The 16,013-nt window shown below is 38.5% G+C and overlaps 1 protein-coding gene across 4 annotated transcripts in view; it reads left to right on the top strand.

Moving 5' to 3' along the window:
* Positions 1-16,013, top strand: part of PPM1L (protein phosphatase, Mg2+/Mn2+ dependent 1L) — a 327,343-nt gene that overhangs the window by 221,483 nt on the left and 89,847 nt on the right. For all 4 annotated transcript variants that reach the window (XM_061417113.1, XM_061417121.1, XM_061417130.1 and 1 more), the window contains one exon: positions 9,678-9,852. In XM_061417113.1, the coding sequence (XP_061273097.1) occupies positions 9,678-9,852 (175 nt within the window). The remainder of the gene's footprint in view (positions 1-9,677; positions 9,853-16,013) is intronic.

Raw genomic sequence — 16,013 nt, 5'->3', positions numbered from 1 at the left:
AAGGGTTGTTGTAAGGATGAAATAAGCAAACACATGTGAAGCATTCAGCACAGTGCTTAGCACACAGAAAATAATAATTTTTCTGTTTTTTATTTTAGAAAATTTGGAAAATGAAGAAAACTGCATAGAGAAATATCAACCAAACTCTTTAGTCTGAGATAACTAATGATACATGTTAATGTAATTCAGCCATTTCCCCCTCATATGTGTAGTAAGCAAACTGCTTTGTAATGTTTTTCATTATGAATGTTTTCTCACATTATTAGTATTCTTTCATAACATGATTTTTAATAATAGCTGCATTGTATTCCATTTCTCAGCCATCCCATAATGTAATCAACCAATTTCTAGACAGACTTTCATTATCTTGAATAATACTTTGATTGATAAACAAGTTTGCTACACAACTCTTTATGCTCATCTTTAACTTTTTCTTAAATTCTTGGAAGGACAATTACTAAGTTAAAAGTGTAAACTACTTTAAAGTTTTGGTTCCACTTTTTCATTTGCTTGTCCAAAAAGATTGTCTGATTTATATTCCAATCACAGTGTAGAAGGCCAGTCTTCTTTTACTTCAGGCTTTTTGTCTCCTTGCTTTAATTGTTTTTCTGTTTCAATGCATTGTAAACTCGATTTCAAGCACATTCTTCCTCAAACAAGATTTGATAATTTATTCACTCTCTTTGATGTTTCGGGTGTTTCTTCTTACTAACCTCTACAAGTCAAAACTCCCTGGTTTAACAGGGGGTTGAAACTTCTTCACCTGCCGGCTGTCTCATACTCCTAGTTTCATCAACTTCTTTTATTATTCTTCCCCATGAAGTCACATTCACTACATTATAGATTGTTTTTCTTTCCTCCAACAAGAGTTTTCAACCTCAAAACTGATCCTTAAACTAATCCTCCATCAGCATGATTTCCTGATTCTTTTTCTTGTGCCCTCTTTAATTTCTTTCCCTATAGGCTGCTCGGCACTTACCATAGCTCATATGTTAAACAAATGGTAATTTATCTCAAGATTCACATCTATTTTTGTATTGGTTTGTGAAATGAGTTTTTCTAGTGTTTCACCTGTGTGTTGTTTGCATGTTAAAACTGCAGGTTTGCGGCCGAGGTTTGTTCTCCCAGCAGTGTCAAATCTCATGTGCTTCACTCACCAGACACTCAGTTAATTAGAATTGGCTGGCTGACAGGTTTTCTTTTTAAGATGAACTGTGAAGCATTTAGCAGCTTTTAAAATACACTAGGTTTTTTTTTTTTTTTTGGCACACTCCTCCCCATCCCCAGCAAAATGATTTCATAGACGTTAGTTATTTCTTAAAGAACATACAACTGTTAGAGTTAGTAGTGTTTTTGCATAATGACCAGTATGAGCATTCTACCTGGTAGGTTCCCAGAATTTAGATCCTTAATTGTTCTGCTGCTTTTATCTTTTTCATTCATTGAGTCTTTTTACAGGGTTTACTCCAGCCTTTTACTGTCTTCCAGAATGAAATTGGCATGGGTAATAAAAATGTATGCAAAATCTGTAAGAAGGGGTTTTGGGCACCTTTTGTGCATGGCCTCAAAACTTTTAGCCCATCTTTTTATTCCACCATCTTCCCAGTTATGACTGAAAGAACCCGTGAACCTGTGTTGTCCACTTTCTGCCCTGAGGTTTCTCTGCCACCTCCTGGAGTATGTTTGGGAACCTACTCAGCAGTTCTGATAAGTAAAACCTGAATGTCCAGGCTCCATTAACACCCCACAAGGCAACCCTTCACTCAGGAACACTATCCTGAGGGACTCTATGTGACTGCTCAGAGAGCCTCTAGCAGAATTGAGTTCATTCTTAAATGAAGAAATAAGGCAAGAATGGCTAAGATCAAACAGCTATGGAGAGGACGTTGTTAAATAGAGCTTCATATGTGGCTTGGTATATGAAGTACATAACTGACCATGTTGGCATGTGGATGATGTTCTGGAGTTAAGTTGTTTACTTCCTAAAAATAATGGCTCCAATAATAATTAAAGACTAAGTGTAGTTCCATTTGCCAGTAGAAGACCACACCTTTCTTGAGTTGTGAAAGGAAGTTCTGACTGCAAACAAAGAATGATGAATTATCTGGAAGTTTTCTCTGAAAGCAATCTCAAAGTCCCTGATTCTTGGATATGGTAAAGGTATTAAGCTTCTGTGGTCGAGAGCACCGAACCTGTGTTAGGGGAATACAAGGATGTGTAAGATACAGTCTTTACATCAGCCAAACTGGGGAGCTAAAATACCTATACCTCTATAAATACTTGAAAGACTATTGGCTGCTATTAGATGGGTTCACTAACAGAATTTATAACATTTGAGTCTACTATGAAGGATGTGAAGGATTGGCCAAATCCGTAATCTACCTGTGTGCTGTGCTTAGTCACTCAGTCATGTCTGACTCTTTGCAACCCCATGGACTGTAGCCTGTCCATGGGGATTCTCCAGGCAAGAATACTGGAGTCAGTTGCCATGCCCTCCTTTGCGGGATCTTCCGAACAACCCAGGGGTCAAACCCAGGTCTCTCACATTGCAGGTGGTTTCTTTACTGTCTGAGCCACCAGGGAAGCCCAAGAATACTGGAGCGGTAGCCTGTCCCTTCTCCAGGGGAACTTCCCAACCTAGGAATCAAACTGGGGTCCCCTGCATTGCAGGCGGATTCTTTACCAGCTAAGCCTCCAGGGAAGCCCATATTCTGCCTACTTTCACTCAGTTAAATTGTGAAGACACAGAATGTTAGCAACCTAAATTGCTGAGAAAAGTATTAAGTAACACACAAATGCAAGACTCAAGATTGTAACAAAGTACTATTTCTGGAACAGTTAGTTTAGGACTTAAATTTCTAGTAGCACTTACCAATGATGAAAGAATAGATAAGTAATCCTATTTTTTGATTTTGTTTTTCACCTCACTTTTAGAACTCTGGTGAAAGTTTAAAATTTAAGCTGCTCTTTGTATGATTACTTGTGCAATAATTACAGTCTCAGTTATTATGAACCCCTGTTTTTCATTGAGATATAATTGACTTATTAGTTTCACGTGTACAACAGAATGATTCAGTATTTGTGTATATTGTGAAACGATCACCACAGTAAGGTCTAGTTAATCACACATCATTATGCATATTTTTCTCTTGATGAAAACGTTTAAAATCTGTTTTCTTATCAACTTTCAACGATGCAATACAGCATTATTAACTGTGGTCACCATGCTGCACATTATGACCCCAGGACTTATTTTATAAGTGGGGGTTTGGTATCTTTTGGCTACTTTCACCCATTTTGCTCACCGCTGGCAACCACCAGTCTGTTCTCTGTATCTGTGAGTTTGGTTTTTGTGTTTTTATTTTTCACACGTGAGATCGTGTGGTATTTTTATGACAGCCAGCCTACTTTTTAGCATAGGTTTTTGTTTGAATGTAAGGTTTTAACTGACATTTGAATACACTTAGAGAATCACCTCAGTATAAAGGTGATTTCTTGAAATATCTTGAAAGAAGCTAATATTTGGCTAGACTTGTTTCTTTCTGTTCTTCTTAAAAATCTTTCCCAGTGGAAAGAACTCTCTATAGTAGTCCCTGAGTGTCCACAGAGGATTAGTTCCAGGACCCTCTCAGATGCCAAAATCCAAGTCACTCAAGCTGCATATAAAAAGGTGTAGTATTTACCTATAACTTATGCATGTGCTTTAAATCATCTGTAGATCACTTATAATACCTAATATAATGTAAATGCTATGTAAATAGTTGTTAGATACAATGTAAATCCTATGTAAACAGTTGCTGGCATGGCAGATTCAAGTTTTGCTTTATGGAATTTTCTGAATTTTTTTTAACTTGTAAAAATTGAAGTATAGTTAACACACAGCATTATGTTAGTTTCAGGTGTCCAACGTAGTCATTTGACAATTAAATGTATTACAAAATGATCCCCACAGTGAGTCCAGTAACCATCTGTCACCACACAAAATTGTTACAGTGTTATCTGCTACAGTCATGCTCTGCGATACTGCAGGTTTGGTTCCAGACCACTGAGATAAAGCTAATATTGCAATAAAGTGAACCCTACAATTTTTTTTTTTTGGTTTCTGAGTGCATATAAAAGTTATTATAGTCTATTAAGTATACAGTAGCATTATGTCTAAAAAAAGTACAGTGTACATACCCTTTATTAAAAAAATGTTGTTGTTCAACTGCTCAGTTGTGTCTGACTCTTTGTGACCCCATGGACTGCAGCACCCAGGCTTCCCTGTCCTTCACCATCTCCTGGAGCTTGCTCAAACTCATGTCCATTGATTGAGCTGGTGATGCTGTCCAACCATCTCTTCTTCTGTCGTCCCCTTCTCCTTCTGCCTTCAATCTTTCCCAGCATCAGGATCTTTTCTAATGAGTTGGCTTTTTGCATCAAGATAGCCAAAGTATTGGAGCTTCAGCTTCAGCATCAGTCCTTCAAATGAATATTCAGTATTGATTTCCTTCAGGATTGACTGGTTTGATCTTCTCACAGTCCAACAAACTCTCAAGAGTCTTCTCCAACACCACAGTTCAAAAGCATCAATTCTTCAGTGCTCAGCCTTATTTATGGTCCAACTCTCACATCGATACATGACTACTGGAAAAACCATGGCTTTGACGAAATGGACCTTTGTTGGTAAAGTAATTTAAAAATACTGTATTGCTAAAAATTGCTGACCACTATCTTACAATGTAGGACTGCCACAAACCTTCAGTTTGTTAAAAAAAAAAAAAGTCAATAAATGATAGCACAATAAAACAAGGAATGCCTATATATTCCTTATGCTGTATAGTACATCTCCGTGATTTATTTATTTTATAACTTGAAGTTTGCACCTCTTAATCCCCTTTACCTATTTCACCTAACCTCCCACTCTGTCTCTTCCACCTCTCTATATCCATGAGTTTGTTTTTCTCTTCTTTGGTTTGTTCATTTGTTTTTTAGATTCACATGTAAATGAGATCACATAGTATTCGTCTTTCTCTGCCTAATTTATCTCACTTAGCATAATACCATTTTGCTGCAATTGGCAAAATTTTATTTTTTACCACATCTTCTTTTATCCATTCTTCTATCAGTGAACTTCTGGTTTACTTCCATATCTTGGCTATGCTTCCCTGGTGGCTCAGATGGTAGATCTGCCTGCAATGCAGATGATCTAGGTTTGATCCCATGGACAGAGGAGCTTGGCAGGCTACAGTGGATGGGGTTGCAAAGAGTCGGACACAGCCGGGTGACTAACACACACGCAAATACACAAGATAGGCTGCTGGAACTGTCCCTATGGTTGTGTGGAATTTGTCCGTGATCCAACAGACATTTAGGTTGCTTCCATATCTTGGCTATAGTAAACAGTACTGCACTGAACATAGGGCTGTTTTTGAGTTAGTGGGTTTTTTCTCCTCTTGGTTAAATACTCAGAAGTGGCATTTCTAGATTGTTTGATAGCTTTTTAATAGTATTTTTTAATTAATGTACTGTTTTGTCTTTGGCTGCGCTGGGTGCTCATTGATGTGTACAAGCTTTTCTCCAATTGCAGCACAAGGGGGCGACTCTCTAGTTGTGGTGCACAGGCTTCTCGCTGCGGTGACTTCACTGGTTGTGGAGCATGGGCTCTAGGCATTCAGGCTTCAGTAGGTGCAGCGCACAGACTTAATTGCCCTGTGGCATGTGGGATCTTCATGGACCAGGTATGGAACCCATGTCCCCTGCATTGCAAGGTGGACTCTTAACCACTGGACCACCAGGAAGCCTAGTGGTTCTGTTTTTATTTTAAAGGACCCTTCATGTTGTTTTCCACAGTGGGTACACCAACTTACGCTTCAGTAGTGCTCAAGGGTTCCCTTTTCTCCATATTCTCACCAACAGTTGTTATTTGTTGTCTTTTTTGATGACAGCCATTCTGACAGGTGTGAGGTGGTAGCTCATTGTGATTTTTCCTGATGATTAGTGACTGAGCATCTTTTCATGTGTCTGTTAGCCAGCCATCTGTATGTCTTCTTTGGAGAAATGTCCATTCAGGTTCTCTGCCCATTTTTTAAATGGATTTTTAAAAAATTGAATTGTATGACTTCTTTATATAATTTGGATAATAACCCCTTATCAGATCCACCATTTACAAATATCTTCTCCTGTTCAGTAGGTTGTCTTTTTGTTTTGTTGATGGTTTCCTTTGCTGTGCAAAAGCTTTTTAGTTTGATGTAGTTTTATTTGTGCTTTTGTTTCCCTGGCCTGAGGAGACAGGGCTAAAAAAATACTGCTAAGATCAGTGTCAGAGACCATACTGACTGTGTTTTCTCCTAGGGGTTTTATGGTCTCAGGCCTTAAAGTCTGTAATCCATTTTGAGTTCATTATTGTATATGGTGTAAGACAACGGTCCTCTTGCTGTGGGTATGCTGGTGCTGGGCCTGGCCGTAAGTCCTGGTTGCCACTGTTGCAAATGTTCTGGTATGACTCCTAGGGTGAGACCCACTGTGGGGCTATGCCGGTGCGCACCAAGGGTGCCTAGTCAGGCTGGCAAGTTTGTGGGCTACGTTGGAGGGGCCCTGGTGCTGGCTGAGGGCACTCACCCAGACTGGTGGGGCAGGTTTCTTTCCATATGTTTTCCACCTGCAGCTGATTGAATCCACAGATTTGGAACCTGTAGCTACAGAGGACCGGAGAAGGCAATGGCATCCCACTCTAGTACTCTTGCCTGGAAAATCCCATGAACGGAGGAGCCTGGTAGGCTGCAGTCCATGAGGTCGATAAGAGTCGGACACGACTGAGCGACTTCACTTTCACTTTTCACTTTCATGCATTGGAGAAGGAAATGGCAACCCACTCCAGTGTTCTTGCCTGGAGAATCCCAGGGATGGGGGAGCCTGGTGGGCTGCCGTCTATGGGGTCGCACAGAGTCGGACATGACTGAAGCGACTTAGCAGCAGCAGCAGCAGATACAGAGGGCTGACTGTCCATGAAATGATACTGCTTTAGAAATGAAATGCCAAAATGTAACTCCACTTTAGTAAAAAATATTGGCTCTGTTCCAAGACCTACAGCACGTTTTTAATTAGAAGAGTATATCAGTGGACACAGTGGGAAGAAAATGTGTGGTTTGCTTTCAGTAAAACTGAGTACACCAATACTTTTTCAGTGTGCGTTATGGAATTATTTCCTGTACTTCATAGATATTTCCAAGGGAAAAAAATCAAAGACACATGTTACACTGAATAGTAAGGTAGTATGAATTTTGAAATAGTTATTCTGCAGTATGTTTCTTCATTTTCAATTGTCAGGAGAAAATTGTTATTAAACTCTAGAATTTAGTATGTTGTACTAATGTGCTGAGTCCTTTTACATTTTTTGGAATAATTGTATTTGTTCTGCACTAGCTAGCTGGCTGGCAGAGAAAATGAGCGGTGTTTGGTGATATTTTAAAGTTGCAATTTCATCAGCAACCGATTTAGAGGATCTAAATATAAATTTGGAAACGAAGTGTTGTGTGCTATATTTGGCTGCTCTGAAGCCTGAAATATAGCTTTTCCCACCACTTCCCAGTGGGTTTTTCCTGAGAGTCAGTTGTCGTTCTTCTGGCAACTTTTTTTCATCCTAAATTGTACTAACCTTTAGAAGGAAAACTATAAAAGTTACCCTCCAAAAAACATATTTTGAAGATAATGTTTTTAATTATGGGAATTAAAAAAAAATATGTAAATGTGTCTTCACCTTATTCTGGGCCCATACCCCAGAGGCAATATTGTTTAACAATTTCTCTTATTTTAGTTTTCTAGTAATTGTGAATATAATTGTAAATAATATATCAGATCAGATCAGTCGCTCAGTCATGTCCGACTCTTTGCGACCCCATGAATTGCAGCACACCAGGCCTCCCTGTCCATCACCAACTCCCAGAGTTCACTCAGCCTCACATCCATCGAGTCAGTGATGCCATCCAGCCATCTCATCCTCTGTCGTCCCCTTCTCCTCTTGCCCCCAATCCCTCCCAGCATCAGAGTCTTTGCCAATGAGTCAACTCTTCGCATAAGGTGGCCAAAGTACTGGAGTTTCAGCTTTAGCATCATTCCTTCCAAAGAAATCCCAGGGCTGATCTCCTTGCAGTCCAAGGGACTCTCAAGAGTCTTCTCCAACACCACAGTTCAAAAGCATCAATTCTTCGGCGCTCAGCCTTCTTCACAGTCCAACTCTCACATCCATACATGACCACAGGAAAAACCATAGCCTTGACTAGACGAACCTTTGTTGGCAAAGTAATGTCTCTGCTTTTGAATATGCTATCTAGATTGGTCATAACTTTCCTTCCAAGGAGTAAGCGTCTTTTAATTTCATGGCTGCAGTCACCATCTGTAGTGATTTTGGAGCCCCCAAAAATAAAGTCTGACACTGTTTCCACTGTTTTCCCATCTATTTCCCATGAAGTGATGGGACCAGATGCCATAATCTTCGTTTTCTGAATGTTGAGCTTTAAGCCAACTTTTTCACTCTCCACTCTCACCTTCATCAAGAGGCTTTTGAGTTCCCCTTCACTTTCTGCCATAAGGGTGGTGTCATCTGCATATCTGAGGTTATTGATATATGCCTTCATTTATTTTATCAACTTTAGACCCTTTATGTATGATGTAGGACTGCACTGTAAGAAGATGCCAAAACTCTTGGCATTCTCAAGAGATGTGTTTTAAGAATTTAAGAACTCAGTTCTTCTGAGTCATACATGCTGCTCTATTACTTAATTTCTCCCTTGAAGTTGTACTTGACTTTAACTGTGATTCTCAGCTGGAAGGGAGAAAAGTGTGCTATGGCCTCAGTCCAGCAGAAGAATGTATCAGAATCTTTGGGAAGGTCTTTTTCAGATGTCTTCCTTCCTACCTTTTAAGGGAAGCTCGCTTACTTGGTTGAAAGTCATTGTGTATAATTTTGGGTGTCACTAGTTGAGAGTTTATTATGAAGATAGTCCAGAAGCAGGAAAAAAAGTTCAAAATAATATATATATATATTATTTATATATAATAGAAAATATATTTTATATACGCATATATATATATATATATATATATATATATATATAAAGGCCAAGGTATTTTAGTGGTAAATAGTTCTTTGTTCAAACGGAGGCATCATTGTTTTAGATCTCTTCATTTTCTGTTTCTCCTATTATTCCATTATTAACCCTAGCGGAGGGCTTTCCTTTTTATTTGCTTCACAAGAGTTCCTGCCTAAGCATTAATGAGCAGAGAACAAGAAAGCAAAGCAGAGATGTGGATGCCGCAGCATGGTAGGGCTTCCTGCTCTGATGAGTTACTAGCTTCTGAATTCTAGACAAGGGTGAGTCAGATTATCAATTACTATCACTGGGCCTTCCAGGTTCAGTGGAATAGTTGAAACTCTGAGCTCTCACTCCTTAAATGCCAGTCCACATCTTTTATACCTTTAAACCTGATGGAAAACTCTTAAAAGTCTGTGATTTTGTGTATTTGGCATCTTAACTTGGTACAGTGGAGTCTAAAAATGACAACAGCAGTGACAAGGACATGTTTGTGTAAAGAGCTGGTTCCACAGTACTCTTGAGTTCTCACTACAGCACCTAAGGGGAAGTGAAAAACCTAAGTTGAGAAATACTAATGGGGTTCTCTGTTTGTTTCATCTGCAGACAGCAGCTGAATATGTAAAATCTCGACTCCCAGAGGCCCTTAAGCAGCATCTTCAAGACTACGAGAAAGACAAAGAAAATAGTGTATTGTCTTACCAGACCATCCTTGAACAGCAGATTCTATCAATTGACCGAGAAATGCTAGAAAAATTGACTGTATCCTATGATGAAGCAGGTATGTTGGTCTTTAATACATACACACACACATGCATGCACACATACAATGCTTTCTTCCTAAAGAAATTTTTTTTTTAGATTTTGGTTACATTTAGGTCCTTTTCTTTGATAGAAGAAGAAGGATAGACTGGATTCAAAATTATATAACATGGATTAGCGGTAAATTTCATCTCTGAAGTTTTAGTATCAAAGACTTTAATCAAGAGATTTCTAAAAATGGCTCTTAAATATCAAATTCCGTTAAAATTTTTTTTAACTCTTTTTTTAAATGGAATTTTTCTGGCCTTTTATCAGCAATATGCTTCTACTGATATAATCTTTTAAAGTGTCACTTCAATTTTAGATGTGAGCTGAAAACTTTTACATCCAGTAATCCAAGAACTGTTAGTTGCTTCAAGTATTATTTTTTAATTTCAGAAATTTTCTTTTCTGAAGAGGTATCATTTTTGCCCCTGAAGTTTCAAGTTGAACTTGACTTTCTTTTCCTTTAGCTCCTCAGATGAATCCTAGCCCGTAACACCACACTGGACACTTTGGTTTACTGCCTTCTGTAAGTTCATATTATCCAAAAGAGCTTTTTAATGAAGGAACTTATTAGTGAAGGCCTGGATTGACCTCCCTTGTAATACCATTTTATCTATTACATGGTCTGTCAGCTAAAACCTAATTGTAATGAAACCAGTGCCATATTACTTGGAATTATTAAAATCTTTAATAAAACTAAACTTATTCAGGAGAAATATCTTGATTAAAATTATCATACCACCTCTGCATCCCACCCTCCCACAAAATGGATTAAGAAGTATAGGAAAATAGGTTTCTAATGGTCAAACACTAGTAGTATTAATCCCCTTTTTAATGCCAGCATCTTCTGTTTTTATTTCTACAAAGGAATAGTTATTATGCATCATATTTTCTTTCACATGATCTAAACAGTGTCAGTGCTGACATTCTTAACATTTGATTTCAAGCTTAAATAACAAACAGAAGAGCAAACCTTAAAAAATCTTTTTCTGCACATGCCTAACCACCGACGCACCTTTTGTGGTGATGAAGCTGTCCACATTTTCCTTCAAACCTCTAACCTGTTTATACTCACAGGGTAGATCCACATGTCTAGGCTTGCCCAGGACCTCACTACTCTCTCTGATTCTTCTTTGCTTTATCGATTGTGTGAAAGACATGGTGACTGTCTTCCGCCTGTTGGGCTTTTAGTTATTTAGCCTCTGTATCTGTCTTGTTTTTAACATTCTTCTCTTTGGAATGCTCAGTCATCTCCTCTCTCACCCTCTTGGAGTAACGTAAGGCTATGTAACCCGCCCTGTCAGAATAATTTTTAAAGTTTCAAGATTCTCAGAGATTATAGAACTCAGACAGTCCATCTGCTTCCTGTCCCCGTAACCATTTTTTAAATTTTATTTGAAGTATAGATGATTTAAATACTGTATTAATTTCTGCTGTACAGCAAAGTGATTATGTTATATGTATATATATATTCTTTTTCATATTCATTTCCATTATGGTTTATCACAGGAAATTGATTATAGTACCCAGTGCTACATAGTAGGGCCTTATTTATCTATCTCTATATATACTAGTTTGCATCAACTATTTCCAAACTCTCAGTTCATTCAACCCCTTCTCCCTCCCCCTTGGCAACCACAAGTCTGTTCTCCAAGTCTGTAAGTCTGTTTCTGTTTCATAAATAGGTTAATTTGTGTCATATTTTAGATTCCACACATATGTGATATCATATGCTATTTGTCTTTTTCTGACTTACTTCATTTAGTATGATAATCTCTAGGTCCATTAATGTTGCTAAAATGGCATTGTTTTGTTTTTTTATGGCTAAATAACATTCCATTGTATGTGTGTGTGTGTATATATGTATACCACATCTTTATCCATTCATCTGACTGTGGACATTTAGGTTGTTTCCATGTCTTGGCCATTGTAAATGGTGCTGCTATGAATATTGAGGTGCATCTGTATTTTCAAATTATAGTTTTGTTTGGGTAATATCTGCCCAGGAGTGGGATTGCTGGATCATATGGCATCTCTGTTTTTTTGTTTTTTTGAGGCACCTCCACACTTTGCCACGGTGGCTGTGCCAATCTACATTCCCACCAGCAGTATAAAAGGATCCCCTTTTTGCCACATCCTCTCCAGCATTAGCATCTTTTCACCTGTCTATTGACTATCTTTATGTCTTCTTTGGAGAAATGTCTATTTAGGTCTTCTGCTCAGTTTTCAATTTAGTTGCTTAGGTTTTTTTGTTATTGAATTATGTGAACTGTTTATCTATTTTAGAAATTAAAATTACTGGTCACATCATTTGCAAATATTTTCTCCCAGTCCATAGGTTGTCTTTTTGTTTTGTTTATAGTTTCCTTTACTGTGCAAAAAGTTTATAAGCTTGATTAGGTTCCATTTGTTTATTTTTGCTTTTATTTCTATTGCCTTGAAACACTGACCTAAGAAAACATTGGTACAATTTATGTCAGAGAATGTTTTGCCTGTGTTCTCCTCAAAGAGTTTTACGCTGTCATGTCTTATATTTCATTAAGCCATTTTAAATTTATTTTTGTGTATGGTGAAAGGATGTATTCTAACCTCATTGATTTACATGTGACTGTCCCACCCTCCCAACACCACTTGAACAGACTGTCCTTTCTGCATTGTATATTCTTGCCTTATTTGTCAAAGATTAATTGTCCATAAGTGTGTGGGTTGATATTTAGGCTTTCTCTTCTGTTACATTGATCCATGTGTCTGTTTTTGTGCCAGCATCATGCAGTTTTGATTACTGTAGCTTTGTAGTATTATCTGAAGTCTGGGAGGGTTATGCCTCCTGCTTCTCCCTTTAAAGCTTAAGGATTGCTTTGGTAATTCTGGGTCTTATGCATCCATATAAATTTTAGGATTGCCCATTACCATTCTATAATGAGAAAACTGGGACTTGTCTAAAGTAACACAATTAGTTATAGAGCTAGAATTCCAGTCTCCTAACTACTAATCAAGCTGGGCTGTCACCATATTCGTGCAGGTTGTCATTCACTCCGTTGGCATTTGTGGGATGCATAGCGGTATGCTTGACAGTTGTAAGAAAGAGGGACAAGCATAGAAAGGGCAGAGAGGAACTGAGATGTAGAAAACAGAGACCTTACATGATGAAATCTAGCTAAAACATAGATTTATGTTTTATGTTTATGTTAAAACATAGATTTATGGCTTCTAGCAAAAAATTCCTGACCATTTGGAATATGTACACTCTATAATATCCATAATCTGTTAAAGTTAAGCTGAGGGGATGTGGAGAAAAGGAGCAATGAAAGTGGCTGTTCATTTTATTAAAACCTCTTCATGGGAAGGTAATTTTAATGGCTGCATAATATTCTGTTCTTTGAAATTGCTACTCACTAAGCATTTCTTATGTTGGACGATTATGGGGTTTTTTTGGTTTTGGTATTATGAATAATGCTGCAATGAATATAAACATTTGTCTACATTTCATATTACTCTAGGGAACAGACTTTCAAAACATGAATTTAGATTTAGAAGGTAGGGAAGGGGATGATGCTTAGAGCAGAGCCTCAGAGCAGCAAGGAATAAGAGCAAAGAGTAAATCCATAAAAAGTAGTCATCATATGGCACTACACTCTAATTCAAATCAGCATTCACAGACCCTGCATTCTAGAGCTGACATCATTGATCTGCTTAACAGTGACCTTCATTCACAGAGAAAAGGTTCAATAATGTTAATTATATTCTGTATATAAAAATAGGAATTGTATGAATATAAACCACTTTAGCGGAGAAGGCAATGGCACCCCACTTCAGTACTCTTGCCTGGAAAATCCCATGGATGGAGGAGCCTGGAAGGCTGCAGTCCATGGGGTCGCTAAGAGTCGGACACAACTGAAACGACTTAGCAGCAGCAGCAGCAAACCACTTTAGATTTTCATCCGGTTAGTTTATTTTTAAGTCAGACTGTTATAGGAATAAAGATTTTTGTGGTATAATTGAAAGAGTTCTTGGAGCCAGAAGACCCAGATTCTGTTCCTAGCTCTGCTGCCAACCAGGTATGTGACCTTGATTAAGTCACCAAACCCCCCTAAAGCCTGTTTCCCTAGAAATGGAAGGTGTGAACAGGATCTCATAGATGTCTTCCGTTTCTAAAACTGTGATTCTGGTCTCTTGACATCAAAAACTCAGGTAGCCATGGTTTCTGGAAGGTTGCAGGTAGCTGCTTCATGAATCTTCTGCTTGCTCATTTGCCTTTCTCCTCTCTTCATAGATATCCTATGTAATTTGTTTAAAAACTGACTAGAAGACAACTGTCACTTAGCTTTTTTGGCATGTGCACATGAATTTGCTCAGGCATGCTTTTTTTGGTAAGATAGGGAGTGAGACTGTATGAGTGAGGCAAAACCAGATTTTGGGAGGAAAGGTTCTGAGCCATCATTCATGGATTCTTGTTAAGACTGCTTAGATTTTTAAAATATTTATTTATTTATTTTAATTGGAGGCTAATTACTTGACAGTATTGTATTGGTTTTGCCATACATTGACATGAATCAGCCACAGGTGTACATGTGTTCCCCATCCTGAACCCCCCTCCCACCTCCCTCCCCATCCCATCCCTCAGGGTAATCCCAGTGCACCAGCTCTGAGCACCCTGTCTCATGCATCGAACCTGGACTTGCGATCTGTTTCACATATGATAATATACATGTTTCAGTGCTATTCTCTCATATCATCCCACCCTCGCCTTCTCTCACAGAGTCCAAAAGTCTGTTCTTTACATTTTTGTCTCTTTTGCTGTCTCATATATACGGTCATTGTTACCATCTTTCTAAATTCCATATATATGCATTAATATACTGTATTGGTGTTTTTCTTTCTGACTTACTTCACTCTGTATAATAGGCTCCAGTTTCATCCACCTCATTAGAACTGATTAAAATGTGTTCTTTTTAATAGCTGAGTAATATTCCATTGTGTATATGTACTACAACTTTCTCATCCATTCATCTGCTGATGGACATCTAGGTTGCTTCCATGTCCTGGCTATTGTAAACAGTCCTGAGATGAACATTGGGGTACATGTGTCTCTTTCAATTCTGATTTCCTTGGTGTGTATGCCCAGCAGTGGGATTGCTGGGTTGTATGGCAGTTCTATTTCCAGTTTTTTAAGGAATCTCCACACTGTTCTCCATAGTGGCTGTACTAGTTTGCATTCCCACCAACAGTGTAAGAGGGCTCCCTTTCCTCTGCCACCTCTTCAGCATTTATTGTTTGTAGATTTTTTGATAAGACTGCTTAGATTTTTTTTTATTGGCACTTATTAATACTAAGCAAAATCTAGCATGAGAAGATATGGTTAGCTTTTGATCTGTTAATGTTTTTATTTGAAGGGAGGTACAAGTTCATACACATTTCAATAGATTGGATTTAGCAGAGAGAAATTTCCAAGGAAAAGAGCTGCATGATTTGAAGGGATCAAAATAGCATTCCACAGTGTCTCAGAGAGCATCATTAACCTAAGTATTTAGTGTTTATCATAGTGGGCAATAGTGGTAAAGAACCTACTTGCCAACGCAGGAGACGTATGAGATGTGGGTTCGATCCCTGGGTCAGGAAGATCCCCTGGAGGAGGGCATGGCAACCCACTCCAGTATTCTTTCCTGGAGAATCCCATGGACAGAGAAGCCTGGTGGTATACAGTCTGTAGGGTTGCAGAGAGTCAGACACGACTGAAGCGATTTAGCACTCACAGAGTGGGCAAAAGTTGAAGGGTTGAAATAGCCCGAGAGGGAATTTTTTTCTCTCATTATTTACTTTTATGCTTGTATGTTATTCATGTCTCTCTTTGTTGTTCAGTCATGTCTGACTCTTTGTGACCCATGGACTGTGGCATGCCAGGCTTCTCTGTCCTTCATTATCTCCCAGAGTTTGCTCAATCTCATGTCCGCTGAATCAATGAAGCCATCCAACCATCTCATCCTCTGTCACCCCCTGCTCCTCCTGCCCTCAATCTTCCCCAGCATCAGCGTCTTTCCCAATGAGTTGACTCTTCACATCAGGTGACCAAAGTATTGGAGCTTCAGTTTCAGCATCAGTCCTTCCAATGAATATTCAGGGTTGATTTCCTTTAGG

Source organism: Bos javanicus, chromosome 1 (assembly GCF_032452875.1).
Source record: "Bos javanicus breed banteng chromosome 1, ARS-OSU_banteng_1.0, whole genome shotgun sequence".
Classification (NCBI taxonomy): Eukaryota; Metazoa; Chordata; class Mammalia; order Artiodactyla; family Bovidae; genus Bos; species Bos javanicus.
Note: the sequence above shows the minus strand (reverse complement) of the source record. Positions and strands in the feature narration are given on the sequence as shown.